Genomic DNA, 26843 nt, shown 5'->3' with positions numbered 1-26843 from the left:
GCCAAGCCACCTTGTGGTTCCATGCCCTGGAATTGTTGGTATGATGACGAATGTCGAGCCACACACTCCTGTCTTAAGCATGAGGTATGGATTGGGCAAATCACGAAGCACCAAGCACAATGGATTTCTCAACGCCTCACCCAATGCAAGAAACGATAGTTCTAAGCTCGGAAATAGGATGAATTATACCAACTCTGTCACTCTTCTTAGAGCCGAACTGCAAAGAGGCTTGGAGGAAACTCCGAGAACACCCTCCCACCTATCATTTGCGTGGAAACATGGCAGTCCAATGCACACTCTCTCTACACTCCTGTCTTAAGCATGAGGTATGGATTGGGCAAATCACGAAGCACCAAGCACAATGGATTTCTCAACGCCTCACCCAATGCAAGAAACGATAGTTCTAAGCTCAAAAATAAGATGAATTATACCAACTCTGTCACTCTTCTTAGAGCCGAACTGCAAAGAGGCTTGGAGGAAACTCCGAGAACACCCTCCCACCTATCATTTGCGTGGAAACATGGCAGTCCAATGCACACTCTCTCTATCATATCCCCCATCAGCTACCTTTGCCCCCACCACTCGATCCCTGCCCCACCACCTCCTCCTTCACAAATGGAATGGTCCTCAAGGCCATCCGTAGACTATGTAACGGGCGGTGGTTGGGCGGGCGAAGGATCACGAGGGACTCACTGCCGAGTACATCTCACATGCCAATGATACTCTGGCACCCCTACTAGCTACATGTTCAATAGAGCCCTCGTGGTCTCCTAACACCATTACTTTCATCCTCCAAGCCGACGAAACACTTCATCCTAATAATTACAGGAGGACGATCATGATTGGCCGTATATTGGCCAAACTCTGTGGATCGGTGCTGTTGGAGAAATCATAGTCAAAGAGTGTGTTCTAGTGTGTACTAGGAACTAGTTTATGAGTCTTTGTGTGAGAGAGTGCCACGTGTCACTTTGGGAGTTATCCCATAAGCATATGGTACTTGAGTGTGTGTGTTCACTCTATAAGAGTGATGTACTTTCTTGTGTGTCACATCAGTCAAATCAAGCTATCTTGGTCTACATGTAACTATTTGTTCATTGTTTTCATTTCCATTTCATTATGTTTGCCATCTTTCCTTTCTGCACCTAGAGTTAGCTTGCTCTCCTGTTCCAACATGGTATCAGAGCCATGCTTCTCCATGGGCAACCCTTGGGGGTGAAGGCAAACCCACAAATGGAAGTTGGTCTTCCTCCTTTGGTTGTCCATCTCCAAGCCTCTTCTTTGGCTCCACATCCATCACTTCATCTGGGAGGCTCTGAAGCTTGCTGCCGCATGAGCATCATTGCTATCGCTCAGCTTCACCTACGCTAGACAGCCCCTTGAGCTAGCGCTGGCGCACGCAGGCTCTGGCAACAGCAAAGGCTCGGCCTCGTCCCCCACTAGCCGCGCTCCGCGCTAGACAGCCCCTTAAGCTGGCATTGGTGTAGGCAGGCCTTGGCAACAGCAATGGCTGGGCCTCGTTCCCCACTGGCTGCGCTCTGGTTGCATGAAGTAGTCGCAAGCCCTCAGCTACTCACGCCAATCCCCTCGCCCACCACAGTCCTCTCCACCGCAACCCCGTCCATCATCTCCAAGGCTTCTGCTGAACGCAAACACAACCTGCATCTAATACGAGTCTTTTAGGGCGTGCACCATACTCGTCTTGTACCAAACGCCTCTGACGCCTCTAACAACCCTACTTGGGAGATGAAGAAGAGGATTGGGAGGTGGAATTGAAAGGGAACAGAAGGGGAGAACTGGGCGGCGCCCGAAAGGAGAAGAAAGAGGAAAAAGGGCGAGGAGGTGCAGGGCAGGTACCAGGCGGGGGGCGGGGGGGTGGGGGGGTGGGGGGAAGGGTGTTGTTGGGGGGGGGCACCGGACATAGTCGGAGCAATGGCCGAGGGCTGAGGCGAAGCGGAAGGATGAAGATGGGTACTAGCGCAGGCAGGCACACCACAGCAACGCGAAGGAAGAGGGAAGCAGGAGATAAGGGCGGGGGAGGTAGAAGCGCTGGTGAAGGCGATGGAGGGACAGAGGGAGGGTGATGGCAGCAGATGCGCAACAAGGGAAGCTCTAGCAGGCTCAGGCTGCTCTCGTAACTCTCACATTCAGGATGCCTCTTGCCGCCGCCTGAGAGAGGAACCTACCCAGGACCCCCACCTCTCAGACGAGTTAGACAACGCACACAAGAGCCTCTCCGTTTCCCCGGGGTTACCATAGACCAGGCGGTTCAGATGCAGCGAGCTAGGCGCCCAAGACTTACTAGGCCACATAGGCGCTCCGCCCTTCATCTCGAAGTCTAGGAGATGCTCCGGTGATATAGAGATTCCCACACAGGACATGTGGACATTGATGCCCTTGTCACAATTCCTGAGGATGATGATGAGACCTCTCCACCAGCCACCCCTCTCCACCAGCCACCCTAGCTTGATGTTCCTTGGACCTTGGGTCATCGTGCTAATGTATTCCTGAGGATGCTACTTGTATTTGTAGCTAGTAATCTTTTTCCAGTGTTTTATTTTTTATGTTTTACCAGGATCAGTGAAACATTTGGATACTTTGTAACACCTTTTTTGTCTCATAGACGTTAATAAAGTTTCTTTCTTTCGTTCTTTCTTTCTCCTTGTTATATTCTCCTTTTGAAGAGTATGACAATCGGCCTCTGAAGTGTGGGCATTGCAATCCTCGCCGCCGCCATGTTGAAGCTCAGAAGCTTGTTGTGAATTTTTTACAAGCACGACTAAAGTGATGCAAAATTATGGGAATGAAAATCTTATATTCAATCCTCTCAGGTGTAAAGCACTAGCGGTATTCAAAACTTCAATTTTTTCTTTCCAAATGTTCCAAGCTTGAGAGTATGAAATATTTGTGCTCCCATAATGATATGATTCACCAATGATCCTTAAATGGAAATCACAATCAATGACATAGCTTGTGTTTTCTGTCTCGTATTTATCAATTTAGTGCTAATTTTGAGCTGGCTTTCTTTCTCTGCCGTCCACAATCTTCTAGAGGCTTTTGGCCACAAAAAACATTTTTATTTTGAACTCCCAAATGGAATAATCTGACCTATCTAGCTTCTTGCACTGATGGATTCCAGGTCTTATTGCAGGGGTTTGCAAAGTCCCCTTCTCTCCAAAGTAAATGCCTCTAGCAGGCATTTGCACAGTCCCCTTGCAGGGATTTGCAGAGTCCCCATCCCCTTGTCTCCAAAGTAAATGTCTCTAGCAGAGATTTGCTATAGATACTAATACAAAAAATGCAAACGAAATGCTTTCTTGACTGTCTCATAAGTAGATTATTCTTCAGGACTTGCACTGTGGGAGAGCGCACCATTCTGTATAGGGAATGGAAGAGAAAGAACCACTTGTTGATGGTCTGAAGCAGAAGGCTTAATCAAGAGCCTTCTTCTCAAGACCCAAAAAATTGGCTCATGCGTCTCCTCTAAAATTTGCCAAGAACTGCTTAGCTGCCCTCTTTGAAGGGTAAACACCTCTCATTTGTCTGTGGGTTGCTCAGCCAAATTAAAGTAACCATTATTAGTAATCTCTACGTCTGCAGTGGATAATCGAAAAAAGAAATTTGTTCCTCTTGAATGTAGGTGCATAAAGGCTTAGGATGAAAAACTTCATATTGCCATCCTCAATAATAATCCACTGTGCTTGTGCCTGAAGAAGAATGACAGAGCCAACAACAAAGAGAAGAAATTCAGCCAAGACTCAGATACAAATGGTCCCTCTATGACCAAGGGTCTGATTGGCCTGATTGTAGCTTGCTATTTTTGGTGCGTACAGCATCACCACCTTATACTCCTGAAATACAGGCATATCAATCTGTCCCCACATAGGCGAGGAATGGAGCTGGTCTTTAATGACTGCCAACTCCCTTGTTCCAAGACTATCCATTGCAATTCCAGTGTCTGATGGGCCCCATAGGAAACACCTCTCGATCTAGGAATGGGTGGTTTGGTGACCACTGTTTTTATTGTTTTGCCTGCTTCCCACAGCTTCCCCTACTCAGCTTGCTGCTGTGGGATAAGGACCTCCCGAATTTACAATTGGGTGTCTCACGCATTCTCTCTTTCCCCTTAGGAGAGCTCCGTGTTGCGAACTATCAGGGACCACAAGAATGACCATCCATTTTTTCCATAAGGTGAGGGTGAATCAACTGTCCACGCATCCTCCATACCAGCCCTGCTAGATGAGTATGCCCCATATCAGTTTGGGGAGCTTTAATGAAAGCTTTGACCCATGGAGTCTATTCTTCAACTTGTTTTTTCCATGGTGTATATGCATCGGCTTTTCTTTTTTCTTTTTTTTTGGGGGGGGTTGGGGGGGGGGTGGAGTTGAGACGTAAGAAAAGTCATGTAACATTCATTCTTTCAAAACTATTGGATGCATAACATGATGATCTCATGACCTTGGCAATTAAAATTTTGAGTTCCACTGAAGCACATTTCACAAGAAAAACTTGACAAACCTTTAAATTTTCCATTGTACTCGAAGGCATTTTCTTACAGAGTAACCTTTCAGCAGTCCGCAACTGTGTTAGCATCCTCTCCTTATCCAGCATCCATCCACACTGATTGCTATTTACCATTCCTCCCGTCGCAAAAGCCTCGTTTCCTTCACCAACGGGTGTAAGAGATTTGGGAAAACTAGCAAGTGCTAAGGGCAATGCACGCTGATTCATGTCAGCATTTTTTTGTATTAATGCAGTAGAGGTGATGTCTCCTTCAGCTCGCATTCCAAGCCTTGACCGCAGCAACATATTCTCTTCTTTCAGCTGATCTATCTCTTTACGAAGGTTTACAATTACCTGCAAACAATCATTTATCACCAAAATATTTTTGAAAAGATGTTCCTCCTATTCTTTCAACCCAAAAAACTTGTCAAGTTTCTCTCTCTCTTTCTCTCTCTCTCTCTCTCTCTCTCTCTCTTAGTTCTTACTTACAGTTCTTATAACTGTAAGACAATCTATTTATTGTACTTTTTAGTTTCATTTAGTTGTTCTCTTTGATGAGACACCAACTTTAGATGTACTCTCAGTTTTGGTCTCATAGGCCATTATGGCGTCTTAGAGATGTTAATATATCATTTCCTTTCATTTCATTTCTCTCTTTTTTTTTTTTTCGTGAAATGGTGTTTTATATTATATGTAAAAAATGTACATCAGCCACATGGCTCACACGGAACCTATGGCCCCAAAAAAAACCCCCCACAAAAGATCCTCTAAAGGATTATGACCATGCAAACCTGTACACTAATAAGAAAGCCTCCTAGCCAAATAAGCATCCCAGATAAAGCATCAAAGATGAGCCAGCCGAGCCACCGTAGACCATAACGAAATAGCATTTGCATCCAGTAGCTGAGCTGAGAGAAGTGAAGAAAACTGCCAAAGCAGCAAACCGCGGATACGTAGAATGTGCCCATGTATTCCAGACAAGTAATCAAAGATGAACCCATTCCGTGTAGTCCAAATATGCCAAAGTCCTGTCCATCTAAGGAAATGGAATATCAGAAGGTGACTGTCCGAAGTAATGACTTGAGGACAAATCCCAAATATCCACTGATGAGCCAAAACAATAGACCTCTCTACTACCTCCCAAACGCGAGAGACAAAAGACCAAATCTGACGGGCCACTGGACAACTCATGAACAGATGCATAACTGTTTCAGTGCATGTCGTGCAGAAGAAGCAAGAGGCCAATGTAATTTTACGACGGCTGAGCTGATCCTGTGTAGGTAACCCTCCCACCAACATCCTCCAAATGAAAACCTTACCTTGGTAAGGGAGTTTAGACTGCCAACCACGCATAAGAGTTTTCTGCCACCATGATTTAGACTTGTGCAATCCCCACACCTTATTGGCCTTGGCTGAAACCCAATCTTTCTCTGATACGAGCTTATGATAGACCTGGTTAGCTGAAAGTGATATCAAGTCACTAGATTTACATAGTGCCCAATCAAGCCAAGGCTGATCTGCAGACGGCCGAGGCCATGGAGTAAAAGGCTCAACTGCATGCATGATGTCAACCCATAGTGGCTGAAATGTCCGAGGAACCCTAAAGTACTGCCGAATATGACGAAACGAATATGGCTGTCACGACCAGGTATCACAGCATCTCGGATTCTAACCAAGCCTAACCTGACCATGCGGTTGAGTCGTATGCGTGAAGCATCTCTGTCTGGCCAAACAATGACATGCGACTCCACAAATGTTTCGAACTGCAAAGAGTTCAAACGTAGTCTTTCATGACCAGGATCCCACCGAGCCAATAGTAGAACTTCATGCCAAGAAAGGAGAATATGCGATAAAATGTGAGATGAGCGAATACGGACAGGATGAGCCGCATTCACAATGTCCCACCATGAAGCCTGCACACGTGTCCGTCCATGTGACAATCCCTCCAACTCAATCAAGTGACGAGCCATGAATACCCAAGGCTGCTCCTGCAAACACATATCCTGAAAAAGCGCCCACCTACGCGCCACCATATGCAAGCGGACATCCAGTAAAGCAGCCCCACCCATTCTTTTGGGCGTCGTAATGTGATTCCAAGCTATCCATGTTTGACCCATAATATTTCCTTGCCTCTTCCAGAGCATAAACTGAATGGGAGCAACCAAACGGAGAAGAGATTTGTGCGTCCAAGGTAGCAAAGGCAAAAAATAGGAAATCATGCTAAGCATAATAACCTGAGCAACCAAACGGAGAAGAGATTTGTGCGTCCAAGGTAGCAAAGGCAAAAAATAGGAAATCATGCTAAGCATAATAACCTGAGCTACCTTAACCCTCACGTGCATAGGTCACCCTTGAGCTTTCCAATACATAAATTTATCCGAGATCCGAGCAGAAATCCAAGCAAGAAGCGCTTGGGGGTCCACATCCACACCCACCGGATACCCAAGATGACGAACAATGTCTCCTGTATGCACCACACGGCCTTGCCACCCTAATGCCTCAAGATCAAATTCCGTGCATACAATGAGGGCTGATTTTGTTGAATTTATTTTCAGCCCAGAAGCCAATGCAAAATTATTCCAAGCTTCCATTGCTCGATCTATATTGGCTTTTTCGGCCCTGAGAAACATAAAAGTGTCATCCACAAGGGCTTGAGCAACCAATTGCTTGCCATGCGGGAGATGCAAACCAACCACTTCACCATGCGATGCCATAGCATCTAGGCGAGATAACATAGGATGAGTGGCAATGGCAAAGAAAAGAGGGCTACGAGGACAGCCCTGCCGGAGAGAACAGGTGAGAGAAATACCATCCGAAAGTCCTCCATTGAGTATAATCCGCGTGATAGAGCCAGAGCCAAGTAAATGCACCAAATTAGCCATTTTGGGACCAAAGCCCATGGCTATCATTAACTGAGAAAGGAAAGACCAGCTGACATGATCAAAAGCTTTTTCAAGATCCAACTGCACCATCACAATCTCTTGCTTCTTTGCCTTGGCATAATCCACTCCAATTTGAACATTAAGAATATTATGCAAAATATTCCTGCCATGCACAAATCCATATTGATATGGATGAATAAGAGTAGGAAGCACCTTTTGCAAGCGATTGGCAAAAATCTTTGTAAAGATTTTATACATAATACCCATAAGTGAGATTGGGCGCCATTGAGCCAAAGAAGTAGGCGAAGGGACTTTGGGCAACAGACGAAGTATGCCCAACTTCCAATCGGGCAGGCATATATCCCTCATCCCAAACCCTTTGACAAATAAGTGTCAAAGGCTCTGCAAGCTGATCAGCATATTTTCGGAAAAACTCATTTGTCAAACCATCCCAACCAGGGCTCTTTCCCATGGGAAGTTTGGAGAGAATAGCTTCCACTTCCCCTTGAGTAACAGGAGCATCAAGCTGAACCGCCACATCAGGGTCAACTTGATATCGTACTTCAGCAAACAATGACTCCCTTGCAGCCAGGACAGCCGGCGAGACATCCTTTCGAGGGGCAAGCAAATCTTCATAAAACCTGATGCAATGCTGAATAACCTCAGAAGGTTGAGTAACAAGGTTGCCTTGGGCATCCATCAGCCTAACAATATTCTCACGCATATGTTTTTGATGCAACTTATCATAGAAGCGATGAGATTGACAGTTAGCATCCCGCAAAGCATCAAGACGTGCAAGTAGTTTAAAGCGAACATATTGTGCTTCCTGCACCGTAGATAGCTCCTTTTTCAGCCATTCTATGGCATCCACAACTTCAGCATCCATAGAGTCAGTAAACATGAACGCCTGCAAGCCCTTTAAAAGCGACTCAAAAAGAGCCACATGCTGTTTTTGTATAGAGGCATTAGCAAGACCATAATGCCGCGCCAATTTCCGAGTGTTGGTAAGGAACACTGGCCAAGCATGATAATCAGCCATGGACACTCTTGTGGAGAAATGTCGTATCAACTGACGCATATAAACATCAAAAACTTCATGCTCCAAAAAAGTGTGATTTAAGCGCAAAGGCAAGCGTCCCAACAAGCCTTTATATGCATCCACAGGATGATAGACCATTTCAAACACAAGCAGCCAATGATCCGACAAAACCTGTTGCTGATCAACCATCATAGTAAGAACCTCTGGCAAAAAGAGATCTTGATGTAAAATATACATCCTATCCAATCTAGCATAAGTGCCCCGAAACTGTTGTGAGGCATAAGTGTAACCCCTTTCATCTGGATGCAACCAAGACCACATGTCTTGGTTTTAGCGACCTTGTTGCAAAAGCTTCCCACGCCATTCTCTCCGGGCCATCCATTACAGAATGAGGCGACGTGGCTTGCTCCCCGGAGACACACACATTAAAGTCTCCCATCACAAAGCCAGGATGAGAGATTGAAAGAGCACACAAGTCATTCCACAGCAAACGGCGTGCACGAGCATTATTTGGAGCATACACCCCTAATAACCATAAAGGCGTATCATCCCAAACAATTTGTATCACTAGAAATCTTCCATGAACATCTTGAATCACAAGAGAAGGCTGAAACTGCGAACGAACAGCAAACATAACACCTGACTGCGAAGCAAGATGTCCGCTGTAGAAAACATGAAACCCCTTATATACATAGGCTTTGCCAGCCAACTTATGCCGCTTATGTTCAACTGCACACAAAACATCCCAACCATGATAAAAAGTTGTACGCCAAAGCCTGAACTGCTTTTGGCGCGAAGAAATACCCTTTACATTCCATTGTACAATTTTCATAAGCCTTCCCAGAAAAGGAATCAACAAGGCCGTGTACTAGGCCCAGGACAATCTGCCAAATCACGAACCTTTTGAAGCATTGCATTTTTAGACATGGTATTTGTGATCTCAGACTGCCCTTGGAGTTCCCGAGCACGTGCCAAAGGGTAATGACCATCCCATGGCGAGATGACCTCACCCTTCGAACCAAACATAAGAGGCAATTGTTGTTGTGCTTCTTTTGTTAGGCGACTTCTAATAGGATAGCGTTCTACTCTATCCACCCCAAGAGTCCCTGAACCCTGAGAAAGTTGGCCTCCCGGCCTCTCAATCCTGGTCTGTTGCTGGGCACTTGAACCCAAAGGGCGACGAGCATATGTATGTAAGGGCCCCTGATGAGTACGCAAAGGCCCCCGCCAAAAAGCATCCTGAGAGGAGAGGAATAGAGTTCTAAGAGTATTGCCACAGAGGGCCATCACCCATCATGGTATGTTGCAGTACATGGGTGGTTCTTAGCACATGGGCTTGACATGGATAGATTACCGTCCTTCCAATATGATGATGACTCCCCATACTTTACACTCTCCTGAGAGGAGAGGAAAAGAGTTCTAAGACAGGATTTGATTTGAGACTTGGTCCGGTCCCCTTCCCACCAAGATGCAGTACTACAGAGATCGTTTCTTTAGATTCACAGAGGATAGATTTGTCCGACGCGCAAGCTATATGGATGTACACACGTCTCACGCTATGAGGGTGACTATTGGTCAGATAATCACATTGTGGAGATGGAGGCAGAGAGCAGCACGGACCCCTAGAGAGGACAGAGTATGCAGATTGTGCCACAGAGAGGTAGAGACAGAGGAGCATTACATATGCAGATGCCCTGTATCAGAGAGGGTTTTTGCTCACTCAGCCGGGTGATGGAGTATCCTGATCAAAGATGCTTAGGCCTTTTCCTCCTTGAGCTACACCGACATAGAGACAGGCTTCTATAGATGCAGAGCCAGAGATCCCAGCCACAGATCAACAGCTTCTTCGGGCCTATCAGCGAACCACATCCCCCTCCCCCTTTATCATATACCTCCCGACGAGGGCTCACACTACAGAGAGCCTCGCAGATCAGAGCTGCCAGGAGTCCGCGACTACCCGACGCAAACCACCACTACTCCATCAGGCCCAGTCTGCCCAAATCCAGGCACGATACCGCAAAGCTATGGAGGAGAGAGTCCAGAGGCTACACCAACACCCAACAGATGTGAGAGTCCTCCTCGCCCCATACCCCATGTATGATACCCCATGTATGATGTACTACACCCCACCATCTCCACTGGGTGGAATTGGTAGTATACCACCTATCATGATTGTACATCTATAGAATGCTAGATAGTGATTGCATAAAGAGCTGCATATGACTAGGATTAGCGTTTCATTTTAGTTTTTCTTTCCATGATACTCAAGACATGGACTTGTTGTATACAGATTTGTCCCATAGGCCAATCTAGCCTTCTGTAGACAATAATATATTTGTTCTTTCTTTCTTTCTTTCTCTCTCTCCATGACAGCCTACACAGACCCATGATCTTGTGGCCCCACATAAATGAGGTGTCACTAGTGACATGCATGATACTATCTGAGAGCCAGACGTCCCACACCTCAGAGGCCTCATCCCTCCACCCAACAGCTACCGATCCAAGATATCCTTTGACGATATGGTGAGCTCCCATCGCAGAGAGGAAATGCTATGGCTGCTTTGTGTTCTATTTTGGAGGAGGATGGTATCAGTTTATGATCACACATTGTCATCATGTAGCATCACGTGGATACTTTAGCTTAAGTAGCTAGTTTTGTACCTTTTTTTCCCATTTCCATGGTTCAATTTTCATAATGGATACATTGTTCCAAATCCCATTTTGCACATGGTTGCCGCAATAAAATCCCATTGCACTGTGTTAAAGGCCTTTCCTATGTCCACTTGCAAAATAAGCACATCTTGTTTTGTATATTTTGCATATTCAACCCCAATGAAAGCATTTACAATGTTATCCGTTATGTCTGCATGGGACAAAACCATATTGCGCCTCGTGTAAGCCTGCATAAAGTACCTCCTTTACCCTATTGACCAACATTTTGGCGACCAATTTGTATACTATCGGCGTTAGAGTAACTGGCGGACCACCAATTAGCAAAGGTCTTACACACGCTTTTTTTCGGGAGAAGTTTTACAAGCCCTTTTTTCCATGATTTTGGCATTTTCCAAGTACACCAGGCATCATTTATCATGAAAAGCAACGCATGTTTCAGATCATCCCAGAAATGTAAGAAGAATTCCACGGTTAAATCATCCCAACCTGGAGATTTCCAATGCCCAATTGTTTGATTGCCTCTTGCAATTCTTCCTCCATGAAACATTGTTCCATAGAGAGTGCCTCTTCCTAGGATACTACGAATAAAACATGAGAAAGCAACTGATCCCTGGCAGCCTGAACTTGGGCATTAACAAGCCCTGTAGTAGCAAAGACATACGCATAGTGGGACACACTCATCAGCCAATTGTTGTTTGGAACATGTCCAAGTTTGCGTCTTGACGTGTTTAATGGTGTCTTTTTGGCGTTCAAAATGTAACCTTTTGAAGAAATGCTTTGAAGAGCATCCCTTATCATTGAATGGCCATTGGCTGGCTTTTTTTTTTTTTTTTTCAAAAAGGAGACTTCTATTAAGTATGAAAATTTTTACAGAATGGAGATTTCACACCAAGCAAGGTGGAGATCTCAACCAATCAGAGCTCTGTGCTGCCAATAGGGTCCCGAATGAGAGGATGTGAAAAAGATACCAATGTCCCACTCTCTCATAAACTGGCCGCGCTTCCTCTCCACAGCCCTCGAAGATCCTTGGATTCTAGCCCAGGTAGCGATTGCCTGGCTTTGACTTGCATTTTTTCGAGCTTACATCTATCATTTTCAGCCAGACAATGTTTTGCATTGCATAAATACTCTTCTTCAAACAATGAAAGATTCCTTATGTAAGCAAGCTCCGCCAGAGCTTGACAGGTTTCTTTTGCATTATGGACTCTCTATTTTTCTTCATGCATATACCAATGACCATAGTCTCTAATGATGAGTTGGTTCCTCTAAACAAAACGATACCAGGCCACATCCGTACTTTCCAACATTTGCAACTTAAGTGGTGTAATGACCTCTTTGACCAAATTATGGAAAATATCATGCGAAGGTAAGCGGACGACAGTGGTATAAAGGACGATCATCTAATTGCAGTCCGAAGTATAGCCCCGTACATGATCAAATAACACTTGTGAGTGGTCCACCCAAATTTTGCATATAAAATCATCATATTGATCCGCATGTAATAAATACCATCTATCCAGGCGGGCTCGATATTGAGAAAAATCCGCGCGCACACACATACACACTCTCACACACACAATCACACCTAAAAGAAAAAAGAAGATTCACAGGAGAGATAACAGGAGGAACTATAAACAGCGAAGGAAAGTGTGAAGGAGCTAGAGAAGGTGGCAAGTTGCAACCAGGCAGCGCTGTAGAAGCTTTGCAGCAAAGGGAAACCAGCAGCTGTAGAAGCAGCTAAGGGCAGAGGATAACCGGCGCTGCAAAAGCAAAGAAGGGGGGCATGGCTGCTGGCACTGCAGAAGCAGCAGAGGGCGGCTGAAAGCAAGCGGCACTGCGCAGACTTCAGACGCAAGCTCATCACCACACACGCTCACATATACATGACACACACACACACACACATATGCACATGTATGCATGCACACACATTGAATTGACATCTAAAAGAACTGTCTTTGAAAATCTAATTTGGAAGGCTGTGAACATATTTTTTACATGCCGAAGCAAGTGAAGTACAAACTAAGACAAAGGATTTCCATCTTGAAAAAGTATAATGTACCACATTTTGATAACAAGACTATTGCTATGGATTCATTGCACACAATCTAGTAGCATTGTTACATGCAACATAGGCAATATAAGGTTGTGTAGCTGTAATACCTTGTCCCTCTCATCAATATTGATAGAAGGTGCATTCACGATAGTCTTTGTGCAAGTAGCATAGTATAAGGTGCTCAATGTTTCCTCCACAACCGAAGATGCGGGAGAGATGCAAGCAATCATCAGTGCTAGACTGTTTCCACCAAGTGTCTCCATCAAAAGCTTTGTTAACATACTTTCCCTAAAGTGAAACAAAGCTATATTTTAGTATGTATATATGTCAGGCAATCCTTCCACATTTTAATTTTGTGATATCCTCATTCCAGTTCAATATTTTAATATATGTTAGAAATAGACTATTCTTGTCCCATTCAATCAACAGTACATTTGATGTTCTCTTGAATCCTGTTCTTAAAACGACAATTTCATCTATTGGATAGGACAATTTTCAATTTTTTTTTCAACCAACAAGGACACAAGTGCAGGTGTGCTTCTTTTGGTTGGGGGGCTTGGCAGGGTGGCTCACAGAGGGGGACCACGGGGGCCCGTGGGGGCACCGCGGGGGGGGGGGATTTGGAGTTGGTTGGTGGGGATAGGATAGAAGGCTAAGGGGGGCAGCACTGCATGAAGGGCGAACAGTGGTGCATGTGGGTGTGCGTGTGGGCATGTACTTGCACCTGTGTGGTTGAATTTCAAAGATGGGGACTTGATAGGAACAAGATAAACAGAATTATAAATATGTTAAAGATAGCATAGAAAGGAAAAATATTGACTGATATTAAGAGCATGATTACGCATAACACCCAAACAAACCCAGAGCCCACAAGTGTATGAGAGTACTACCCGCCCTCTGCTCCAGACAACTGCATTTCAATCAGATAGAATTCATATTTGAGACAACAATGGAAGAGATCTTTCCGCTACTTCAAAAAATTGGTCTCCTAGTATACAGCGCTCTAGACATTTTTGTTGGATGGAAACTAAAAGGGATAACGAGCGAGGATAACGAGTGTCAATAAAATGTATCCAGAATACAAGAAAAAGCAGATTGCACTTACTATAGCACTGCTCAACAGGGAAATTAAGGTTGTCCGTGAGCTCGATAATGACCAAGGGGAATTATGGAGGATGCAAACACCAATTAACGTACACAATCACATGGGAATCAAGAGTACAAGAATGAGACTTGGTGGGGGACTGAGTAGATTGGATGGCATGCCCATACTTATTCGATTAACCTCTCCACAACGTCATTTTGATATCAGGTGAGATGGTTATAAGTCATCCACATTCGTAATTCTCTATACAGGCTCTTTTGCTTCTCTAAGTTGGAAAATGTTACATTTCTCCAAAGCCATCTCCATGAGAGAAAGAGAGAGAGAGAGAGAGAGAGAAAGAAAGAAAGAAAGAAAGAAAGAAAATTTTATTAACATCTTCAAAAGGTTAAAATGACCTATGAGACCAAAAGGTTGCATCATATCCATGAGGTACATCATCCTGGGTACAAAATAGTAATAAAGAAAGATAACAAAAATCTAGAACTATAAAATCTGATCTAGGTACATGAGCAGAGAGCTCTCATATCACCCTAATACATCCCTCATGGGCTGCTGTGACATGGTGCTCAAGGTGGTAAAACTGAGCTGGTGCAAGGTGGTCCTGCGATAATGGGAGATGATGGCCCGGATCCTCCTGTGGTGGTGTGGCCATGGGCGAGGGCCATGGGGTCTAGGGCATCGAGTTCTGCATAACTCAGTGGCTCTGTCGAGTGTCACACGTCTGCTACCAGACTCCCATACTACATCAGAGCGAGATCACAGAGATACGGGCTCGACATCAGCACCATATCCAGGAGTAGCTAGCTCACTTACACTCACACCTGAAGATCATGCTCCGAGGTATTTTTGCCTCGCCATCGCCTATGTATCACATATTACACCCCCATTATGGTACTGGTTGGAGCTAGACAGATCTGCATTGCATTCTTGTATACCCTACACATATAGGTTGCATACTGAGCATCTAGTAGTAGTGCTCACACCCCCCCACTAGCTTAGTACTTTCATACTTTATTTCATGTTCATTTTGTCCTTTTTTTCTGGACATCCAAAAGACATTGACAGTTGTACATTGAGTTGTCTCATAGGTCGAGTTCAGCCTCTAGTAGAAGTTAATACAGCTTTCTTTCTTTGTTTCTTTCTCCCCCCCCCTCCCCAAAAAAAATAAAAAATAAAACTCTTACTCACCAGCTCCTTTTTTCCTACTCAGCCACCTCTCCATTCCCAAGGAGCCAAGCATAATACCCACCTCCACCTTTGTATTTGCACACTAAAAGAAACTCAATCCCCATGCCAGAAGATAAAATCACCGGATAATCAAGTTCTATCCAAGAGCCCCATCTTACATGCAATAAGTGATAGCCACTCTCATCTTGAAATCTGAGATTCAACAAAGGTGCATCCAAACTTGCTACCATTACAGCATGCAAGAACTCCAAAACAAATGCCATCCAACATTTGCTATGATCCTGGGCTAGAGTACATATGTGAGCCAAAGGTATGTGGAAATCAAGTATTGGTCATACCATCAATGCTGTGTATATCACACATCTGCATATCATGTCTCCCTCGGAAAACATCTCTGGTACTAAAACCTAGTACCGATTCCGTAAGATAAATCGGAATCTAGGTCTATAAAGGGATCTCTACTCTATAGAACCCAAATCTGCACATTCCGCCCTTATTCTTCCGCCTCTGCCCATTGTGCTTCCGCTGCCCCCCTTTTGGTTCCGCCCTTGCCTCTGCTCTCGCTGCCCCCAATTGTGCTCCTGCTGCCCCCCCTCTTCTCTCACTTCAGCTCCCTCTGCTCCCACTCCACCCCCTTTTTCTGCCTCCGACTCTGCCGCTTCTTCTCCCACTGCCCCCCACTCTTCTCCGGTTTTTTTCTTTGCCGTCTCTGTCCCTCCTGCTCTACGGCTGCCCCCCTTCTTCTCCCGCCCTTGCTGTCCCCCGCATGCATTCGCCGTGCTGCTCCCGCCTACTTCTGCCCCCGCCGCTTCCTTGCTCTCAGCTGCCTCTTCCCCTCTGCCACCTCTTTCATTTAGCAGCAATCTTTTATTTGGATTCAAGTCCCCGCCCACTGTCGATTGGCGCTATGGCTTCTGCCACAACCAATCTTTCGTCCACCCCACCGGCCAGGAGAATCATTAATTTTTCGCAAGACGAGCTCGCCTCTCTTCAGCACAATATTGACATTGACGTCCAGACCACCCTTGTTGCGAGAGTTTATGGTTCCCATCCCTCTCGTTCGTCGGCCCGTGAATGGCTTCTAGTAGCTCTCCCTTCAGAGCTAATTGTGCACTTCCAGGACACTCGTTTGCCTTGTCAAGGCTTCTTCAAGGTGGACTTTCATTCTCCAGAAGCTACTTCTCAGGTTTTGGCTGGCCGCCCCTTCCCTCTTGGCCCCACGAAGATTTTCTTTTTTCAGTACCAGGTGGCCTTTGATCCAATGGCGGAGGACTAGCGCCTAACCCCGGTCTCACTACGGTTCCATGCTCTTCCTCGGTCCTATTGGAAGCTTTTAGCTTCCATAGGGGCATCATCTAGCCAGATTCTATAGGTACCGACCCTTCCAGGCTCTCCCGCCTCAGCATGCGCGACTGTTACCACCACTTTTGATGGTGTACCCCGGGTCCTTGTGCTTGTTCCTAATCCACTGATTTCTGACGACCATATTATTTTTCAGAGACCTGATGGCTCTCATTTCAGCCAGAGGATGGAGATTGCAGGCAGACTTGACCAGTGCCGGATTTGTCGTCGACAGGGCCACATTGCTAGAGATTGTCCTAGATCGAGGGGCCATGCTAGGAGGTGGCGTGGTCCCACCCATCAGATGCCTTCTACAGTTGCCCAGACTCCAGTTCATCCTATGCCAGAGCAAACCACACAGCATTGGGTTGTGGTCAGGGATGGCAGGCACCCTCATACCCCCGTACCTACCCCTTCACCCGCACCCCTCAACCCTTATGCAGCTTTTGCCTCACAGGATGTTGATCCTTCTTTGGAGGATGAGGCTCTGCAGACACATGATTTGGATCCCTCACAAAAGGATGCTGCATTACAGTTATAGGATGATTGTAACCCTTGAGGATAATGTTGCACAATCACATTGTCATGGTACCTCTCCAGTTTTGAGGACTAGCCTTGGATTTTCCCCGGAGTGGGAAGGAGAGGTAAGGTTTACATCGTCAGATTTTCCCTCCTTTACCTATGCAAGACGTACTTCCGTCTCTAAAGAGGGTCCCTCGTCTACCCCACAAGATCTGGTCGTTCCTACTCTGAGTCCTTATGAGTATTGTCTCTTGGAACATTCAGGGTTTTGGGGGATTTTTTCCGCATCGGCGGAAACAACTTTTCAAAACTCAGCTTCATTGTGGACCTATGGATGTATTGCCCTTGCAAGAGCATAAATTGGATGCTAGCCAGTGTAGGAGATCAGGCAAGCTTCTCTCGGGACACACCTTTTGGTCACCAGCTATTGGTACCAAAGGGGTTGTCTGTATCTCTGTTTTAGCTTTGATCTTGCCTTGTATCATTGGACATGGTGTCATCTTGCCTACGAGAGGGCAATGGATTCTCCTTATGCAGGATGCTACACACATTGGTATTCTCAACCTCTATGCTCCTAACCATAGAGGTGAGAGGATTGTCTTCTAGAAACCTCTCACTACGCTGATGCATCTTGCCGACCACTAGATTATTGCTGGGGATTTTTAACATGGTGGAGATGCCAATGGATAAAAGAGGTGGATATGAGGGCTTGGTGAATCCTCTTGAAAGAGCGTCTTGGGAGAGGTTTATACTCTCCATTCATGGCAGAGATTGTTGATGACATTTCGAGGAGACCATCCACTCTTCTTTATTCATCGTCTAACAGGAGAAGGGATGGAGGATGTATTTATGCATGGTTAGATAGATTTTATGTGGTTGATTGGTGCTTGACAGAGGGGGGGTATACTTTTATTGCTACAGGCACCTCTAAATCGGACCATTGCCCAGGGGTTTTATGCTATCTGAGTCACCATGGATCAGCACCCCATGTACGCATCCCTGATCATTTGTTTTCAGATGTAGAGCTATCACGTCGCATGCTTGGTATTTGGAGATCTCATGATATCTCGTAGGCCTTGCAAAGTTTGGCCTCTGCTCTTTGTGATATTAGTGAGTTTTATCACACGTGTATCTTGTCTAAGAGGCAAGAGGCCCTGGATTTAGAAAGGGTTATTAGACGTAGATTGGCTGCTTTCCAGAAAGTGATACTTTTGGGAATGTGTAGATTTTTTTTATTTTTTGCAAGAAAGAGACTTCTATTAAGTATGAAAAAGACATACAAAAGTCACGGCTGTAAGCCGGAAAAGAATAGAATCACCCCAATATGTAAGGTGATTTCAACCATTGAGGAGCATCATAGTTGTTTCTCGTACGCGTACGAACCTATTCGTACGTACGAGTCGTACGGTACGATACCGTACGAACTCGTACGATATCGTACGGTACGAGTTAGGTTTTCCCCCCCCCCCCCCCCCCCCCCAAAAAAATTTTTTCCCTTGAAATTTTTTTTCCAAATGCTTAAAAAAAATAGAAACCCTGCTTTACGAAGATCCCAAATGCTCGCAATACTTCGTAACTTTCGTGTCCACTCAGTATTCCATATGGGGTTGTGGAGAGACCTAAAAAATCTGGCGAGGTAGACTGGTAGTGTACACTTGATTGGTAGGATGAGAGAATCTTGCTACATCACTTGGGGATCCCTGGTATAGGTAGGCTAGACAATTAGATTCTCAAGTTATGCACAAGGGAGAACATTTGGACATGGCCATTTTGATCTAGAGAGGAGTCCCTAAACTTATCACCCTAGATGCACTCCTCGTATTTGTGCAAGGACGGTCCCTTAGTCATAAACGCTACACTGGGAGACCTTTGGTATTGCATTACCCATCCAGGTTCTTTTTTGGAGACAATCGGGAGATCCAACCGGGAGAGACACATATCCATGTACTGGTTTCTCAAGCACTGTAGACTCCTCCCCTCCCAACCTTCCCTCACATTCAAGCTTGAAGCTCCATAGCTTGTAAGTGTAAAAAATAAAAACCGTATTTTATCGTACCGTATCCCAAAATTTCATATCGTACCGAATATTCCCGTACGGTATCGTACCGTACCGTATCGTCTTTTCGTACCGTGACAACTATGAGGAGCATCATGATGCCATGAGAGACTTGTGGGACTAGAGAAAAAGAAAATGCCATGGTCCCACTCCCTCATAAATATAACGCGCTTAGCGTGCACAGAACGAGAGGGCCCCTGAATATGAGCCTAAGTAGCCATGAGAGTATGGATGATGTCACCCCATGTAGTACTAATGCACTGAGACCCAAAAATCTTGACACCCTCAATAGCCTCCGTACATCTAGCTCTCGAGATCTGCCATGTAATAATACTAGCAACAATCTCCCAACTAGTGTCAATCCTCTGTTTGAGGTGTGTATAATCAAAGTGACGGACATCCTGCAATAAACCATGCTCGGCAATACTTCTACGAATGAAAATAGCAGAGTTTGTACCACTGCCCTCGTAAAAAAAGCTATGGGCTAGATTGGGAGAACCAAGCAACTGTCCCCCAAGTCACGTGCATGGCGCGGCCACTCAATTTGCCCATAAGTTGGGCTATAGAAACCCAAATCTGTTGTGCAATGTTGCATCCCCATAAACAACGTTGTACAGTCTCAGAATCTGCCACACATCTACGGCAGGTAGGTGCTACACCAAAAACCGATCTCCACTGATTGGTCGGGAGACCACTATGTAAAATTGCCAAAAGAAATGAGAGATCTAGCTCCTTCTGTATGCCTAGGGAGGATGATGTACCGGTCTTTTTTTCTGTACAAGATGGATGGCCGCTAGAGAGATGTGATGTGCAGGACCTTATTGAGGGCCCCCAAATTCGTCCAGTCAGAGTTGTTGGTAGGTTAAGGAAGCACGTCTTTGTTGAGACCCCCCCCCCCCCCCCCCCCCCCCCCCCACGGATGATCACAGAGAGTGTTAGCCTTGGGCTGTATGGTGGCTGCCCTATCAGACATTTGCATTGGGACCCCAGTGAGTGGGAGTGGAAGGATGCTTGTAACCCTTTGAAAAGCATGCCTTTTTTCAGTTATACGGTATAGAATGCCAGACATCTTATCTTGGGACACATTCAGAGTGTCCCCACTCTTAGACCCCATTGGGAGTCTTACGGCATTTCGATTGACATTTAGAGGGTATTTTGGCAGAGATTGTGGCATTCTCGTAGGAAGCCACAGATTTCCTCCTTTATCTGGGTTTCCCTTCATGGTGGTCTGGTCACCAATCAGTGGAGGTCTGTTATTGGTGCTTGCCTAGCATGCCCTAGATGTGCAGGAGTTTCGAAGTCAGTTTACCATTGTTTATGGGAATGCAGGGAAGCACAGAGGGTTTGGTCTGGGATTGTACACCTCTTTGGTAGGATTAAGAGGGATGCTATCATTTCTTTTGGTTCTATCATTTGGTTGACATAGTCTAGGCCTCAATTGAGGTTCGAGGGGACTGACAGGAGCTTGGCCATTATGGTTAGGCAAGGAGTTGCTCGGCACTGTTGTCTTCAGGATTTGCCACTTTCACACTTTGTCCCTCCAGCATAGAGGTTAGACAGTTCTTGGGAGATTATTGCTAGCATCTCAGCTTGGAATATGGTTAGGCAAGGAGTTGCTCGGCACTGTTGTCTTCAGGATTTGCCACTTTCACACTTTGTCCCTCCGGCATAGAGGTTAGACAGTTCTTGGGAGATTATTGCTAGCATCGCAGCTTGGAATATCTGGAAGGCTAGATGCACTGAGGCCATTGAGGCTACTCCCGTTCTTGTTTCTCAGTGTCTTTGCAGGATTTGGAGTGATATTATCATGGCTACCTGGGCCAGAATCCAGGGATCTTCGAGGGCTATGGAGAGGAAGCGCGACCAGTTTATGAGAGAGTGGGACATTGGTATCTTTTTCACGTCCTCTCATTCGGGACCCTATTGGCAGCACAGGGCTCCTGATTGGTTGAGTTCTCCACCTTGCTTGGTTTGAAATCTCCATTTTGTAAAATTTTTTATACTTAATAGAAGTCTCCTTTTTGAAAAAAAAAGATGACTGAATAAAACTTCCCTAAAATCTTGTGCACTACATCCAAGAAATGTGCCTGATGAAATACACGATCTAAGGTTACTGTTGGGAACTCAAAATAGCACAAGATCAATGATCATACAAGAAAGTAATAAGTAACTACAAGTAGTCACAAATTTGGTCACTAGCACTTGGTTGTGACACACATGGATTGCAATCGAAGAAAATGCCTGATGAAATTCCCTCGTCGAAGCTTCCCGATTGGTGTCTATCTATTCAAGACTAATTAATGTTATTCTTGGATGCACGAAGGAACTATTAATCATGGCAACTGTGCGGGCAAAATAAAATTTGATGAGTGCATAGTATACATAGCACTATCAAAGTCATTATTTTGATCCTTTGCATCCTCTGCTGGTTCACACCAGGTAGCGTGCAATCACTAGGATCCCCACAAAAGATGTGGGTTCCTACTTTGGTAGCAAAGGGGTCATGGAATAAACACCAAAGTACATCCACATCCAAGAGTTCATCTAAACAAACTCAAGGTTACCTTGGCAAGACTAGCCAAAGAAGTCTCTCTGGTCCCTCAAGTCAATGGTCTCTACAACAAATTCTTCTCTATAGATCAGGGTTGTTTCCTAGAAGGAAAACACCCTTCTACAACTGGACCCACTCAAATATCCCGAACAATAATGTGTCAGATATCGCGTATGAGATGGGACACCAAGGTATATGTCTCCAAGGTGCGTATCTCCATCTAAGCGTCCCAAGAGATCAACTACTCTTGGGTTCCTCTCTCAAATCACCCCTACATGATCCGGATCTAATCCTTCAAATCTATCTACGAGATCTAGTTCTTCAAATCGGTCTACTATGAATTTGAGTAGTCAAAGAGAATCCTGGTCCATGTTGTTTAGCTAAGTACAACTCAAGAAGCTATCAAAAAATCAGCTTCCAGTATCACATTTTAAAAGAAAGTGTGGCATACCTTTTTACAAGTGTTAGGAGCCTCTCTCAAAATTTTCACAAGTGATTCACATACGAGAGAAAAACTATTTACTCCCAAAAAATGAAGATTTGAGGACCGCCTAGCTTCCCGAACCCTGACCTGCGCCCCTCCACCTCTGTGGCTGCTTCGTCCCCTCCTTCCTCCGCCTCCCTTCCTTCCTCCATCGCTGCGCCCCTCCGCCTCTGTGCCTGGTTCGCCCCCATCCACACTCCACCTCCCATCCTTCCTCCATGGCCATTCGCCCCTGCCTCTGCCCGCCCTTCTTCGCCTCATACTATTCGCCCCTGCCTCTGCCCGCCCTTCTTCGCCCTCCAGTTTGCGCTGTTTCGCCTCCCCTCCTCTCCCCGCCTCCCCTCCTTCCTCCGCCTCTTCCCTTTGCGCAGCCCTGTTGTGCTGCTCTTCCCCCACCCTTCTTCGCCTTTGCGTCCAGCCATCTCCCCCTTGCTTCCCTTTCCTTTTTGCTTTTCCCTTTTCCACCCTCCCTTCCTTTCCTCCGCCTCCTTGCCTACCTCTTTCCCTTGGTTCGGATTGCTCCTCATCCGGGTTCAGGTCGGCCTTTTTCTTCAATTAGCATCATGGCTAATCATTCTCCCTCGGCCGGGCGAACCATTGTTTTTCCCGAAGCCGAGCTTGCGGTCCTCTACGCCGAAATAGAGAAAGACTCCAAAACGACCCTCATTGCCAGAATCTTTGGATCTCACCCGTCCCGTCTCCAGGCTCGGGATTGGGTCCTGGCGGCTCTGCCCTCCGAACTCGCTCTACACTTTTCGAGATGTCAGGTTGCTTGGAAGAGGTTTCTTCCAAGTGGATTTTGATTCTGAGGACGCAGCCTCAGAGGTTTTGAAGGGAAGCCCTTTGCCATTGGGCCCGAGGAAGATATTCTTTCTTCCCTACTCCAGCTATTTTGACCCTGTTGAGGAAGACCGGAACGGTTTCCCGATTACTCTCAGATTCCCAGGTCTTCGTTGCGCATATTGGCCTATGTTAGAGGCCATCAGGTCTGCCTTTGGGCTGGTTCTTCAAGTGCCCCCACTTCACGCCTTGCCGACATCTTCTGCCCAGGTGGTCATTGCCTCGGCGGATGCTGTCCCCAGGGTCATGGTTCTTGCCCGTGACATTGAGCTCTTTGAGGACTATGTTTTGCTTCCGGGCCCTTGTGGCCCTTTGAAGCAACATATGGAGATTGCAGGTAAACCCGATCAGCGCCGGGTTTGTCACCAACAGGGTCACTTTGCTCGAGGTCGCAGGAGGCCTCGTAAGCGTGCTTCTCAGGCGCCACCTCCCTTGGTTCCTTTCCGTCCTTCAGTCCGCCAGGTGTGGCGAGCTGTCTCTCACGCCCGCCCCCCTGGTGCGATTATTGATGGGAAGGCCTCCTCGGATCATGTACAGATAGATGATGTTTATGGTCAGAGGGATGTGTCAGCTGATGCATCTTTGCAGAGAGATGATATCTCAGATCAGGATGATTTTGTTGAGTCCTCTCTACTTGGAGGGGGCGATATGCAGGATGTTTAGCACACTGGGGATCATGTATTGCAGGATTTTCAGCATGCTGCCAGTGCCCTTGATGCCCCGCAGGGGGCGAACAGGTTTCTCATACATATGCAGGTACTGTGCAGGGCCTCGGACAAGGGCATGTCAGTGGACTTTGCCCCGTGGATTTTCCCGTCCTCCAGCATTATGAGAGGCGTCCTCAGGCTGCCCATCGTCTTCTTAGATCGGGGGTCAAACCCTCTTCTCTTCCATGAGAATCGTCTCATGGAATGTTCAGGGCCTTGGAGGGCTTTCCACCTGTGGTAGGAAGCGCCTTCTGAAGGACCAGCTTCACCCTGCTGTTTCAGGAGGGTCTATGGATGTGCTTTTGTTGCAGAAACACAAATTGGACAGATCTCAGTGTGGCAAAACTAGTAAGATGCTTTCTGGCCACACCTTTTGGTCCTCGGCAGTTGGGACTAGAGGGGGTGTTTGTATTTCAGTGGCAGCATCTATTATACCTCATGTTATTGGGCACAGTGTTATCATCCCTGCTAGAGCGCAGTGGATCTTGATCATGCATGAGGGTCAGAAATTGGGAATCTTGAATATCTATGCACCTAACGTGAGAGGTGAAAGGGTGGCCTTTTGGGACACCATTACAAATGTCATTCCCCAGGTTGATCATTGGATAGTGGGAGGAGATTTTAATATGGTTGAGCAACCTTCTGACAAGAAGGGTGGACGCGAAGGGGGTTTACACCCTTTGGAGCGAACCTCATGGGAGAGGTTCACACTTTCCTTTTTTGGCAGGGATTGCTGGACTGAGGATGATTTCCAGAGAAGGCCAAATTCCTTATCTTTCTCTTGGCATAACCGCAGAAGCGGGGATGAGAGCATCTTTGCACGTTTGGCGAGGTTTTTTGTGGATGATTGGTCCTTGGACAGAGGAGGCACCATTGCTATTATGCCTGGCACCACCAAATCCGATCATTGCCCCGTCGTTTTTTGTCTCAGGGAGCGTGGGGCTCGCTCGGCCTCTCCCCGTTTCCGTATCCCTGACTCTCTTTATCTTGATGCTGACATTTCCCTTGAGATCAGAGAGATATGGAGATATTGTGACGGTCGTGATCCTCGTCATAATATTGCGCTAGCTCTTGAGAGGACCAGCCATCATTATCATAGCACTGCCTTGTCTAAGAAGAAGGAGGCTCTGGACAAGGAGAGAGCTATTAGGCGTAGGATTGCTGCTCTTCAGAGTGAACATGAAAAGCATCCACATGCGACTTGGATTACAGACCTTTTGACCATAGTTAGAGCAGAGCTCCAGTTAGCCATGGACAGGAGGGCTGAGTTCGCCTTTCATGCGAACGAGGCCTTTTGGACTCAGATGGGTGGCAGATGCAACAAAGAGTTTTTTTCAGCGCACAGGCCTTCCCATAGCAGGGATTCTGTGAGGTACTTGCATGATTCACAGGGTGAGGTTTAGATTGAGCCTAAAAAGGTAAGGGGTATTGCTTCAGAATTATATCGGTCTTTGTTGACTATAGAGGTGCCCTCTCCTTAGAGAGATGTGGCACGGCAAAAAGTTTGGGAGTGCATGCCCAGGCTCATTACAAATGCTATGTGTTCTTCCCTGGTGGATGCCCCTTTCTCGAACGATTAATTCCTTCACGCATTGCATGCTCTTTCCAGTGGTTCATGCCCAGGGGATGATGGTCTTTCTCCAGCCTCCTTTATTCTTTTTTGGGATCATATTGGAGATGCTATCACTGTTGCCCTTCAGGAAATGTGGTTGTCGGGTATGTTGCCTCCATACCTCACGGAGGGGCTGATTCACCTTATCCCCAAGAGTGGGGACAAGACTGACATCAAGCAATGGAGGCCCATCACCCTCCTTGGATCTGCATACAAAATCTTAGCTAAAGCCTTGAGTATAAGGTTGCAGCCGATTCTCCAAAGGACTGTCCATGATACCCAAAATGGTTTCCTCCAAGGAGTATATTTGATGACATTTTTTCTTTCTGGGGGGAAGTTGTCGAGTGGGCAAAGTCTAGTCAGCAGCCTCTTGCCATTCTTTTGCTTGATGTTGAAAAAGCTTATGATAGAGTGGATTGGGATTTTTTGGAGGGCACTATGGCACACATGGGGTTTTCCCAAAACTGGATCAGAGGGGTGTCTTGCCTATACAGGGAGGCTCATAGCACTGTTTTAGCCTATGGGGGGCGCGGTGAGCATTTTCAGATTTCCTGTTCAGTGAGGCAGGGCTGTCCCCTCGCCCCTTTACTATACCTCATTGTAGCTAAGGCTATGAGCAGGTTTCTTCGAGCTGCCCCTAGTGTTGTGGGTCTCAGGCTTCCTTTATGCACGGAGGAAGAGTTTTTGGACTCTGAGTTAGCAGATGATATGGCGTTGTTCCTTGAGGCTTCACATGCTTGTTTATGTTCTTTCCGGACAGCCTTGGAGGCCTTTTGTTTGGCAGCAGGAGCTACTATCAATTGGCATAAGTCAGTTGGTTTTTGGATCAGTGATTCTCCTCTAGCAGATTGGGGTACAGATGTTGGTTTTACTTGGATTGAGAGAGGATGCTCTGCCAGATACCTTGGTTGTAAGGTGGGCATTGACATCTCCCCTGCACAACAGTTTGCTCCAGTGCTCTTAAGCATTAAAAGCAAACTTCATCACTGGAGTAGGAGGAAGCTCGACTTGGCCTCTAGAGTTTTGGTGGTTAACCAAGTTTTGCTAGCCACGACTTGGTTTATCGCTTCATGCTGGATTTTTCATAAGGGCTGCATTGGCCAGCTTCGTCGCCTTATTCGGAACTTTCTTTGGTCAGGGCTTGATGGAAATGCACACACCAGGGCTAGAGTTGCTTGGGAAACCATTATCAGGCCTAAGCAAGAAGGGGGATTGAATATCATTGACCCTGAGGTGCAATGCAAGGCTTTGCTTTGTAAGCTGGTTCTTAGGGGCTTTCTTCCAGGC

At 46.2% G+C, this 26843-nt stretch overlaps 1 protein-coding gene across 2 annotated transcripts in view; it reads right to left on the bottom strand.

Moving 5' to 3' along the window:
- The window catches only part of LOC147608482 (uncharacterized), a 111354-nt gene that overhangs the window by 10253 nt on the left and 74258 nt on the right, over positions 1-26843 (bottom strand). For both annotated transcript variants that reach the window (XM_086789165.1, XM_086789164.1), the window contains 2 exons: positions 13258-13438; positions 4516-4854 (listed from right to left, as the gene is read on the bottom strand). In XM_086789165.1, coding sequence (XP_086645291.1) covers positions 4516-4854; positions 13258-13438 — 520 coding nt within the window. The remainder of the gene's footprint in view (positions 1-4515; positions 4855-13257; positions 13439-26843) is intronic.

The sequence above is a fragment of the Cibotium barometz genome, chromosome 53 (assembly GCF_041138505.1).
Source record: "Cibotium barometz isolate CiBa-2024 chromosome 53, ASM4113850v1, whole genome shotgun sequence".
Classification (NCBI taxonomy): Eukaryota; Viridiplantae; Streptophyta; class Polypodiopsida; order Cyatheales; family Cibotiaceae; genus Cibotium; species Cibotium barometz.
Note: the sequence above shows the minus strand (reverse complement) of the source record. Positions and strands in the feature narration are given on the sequence as shown.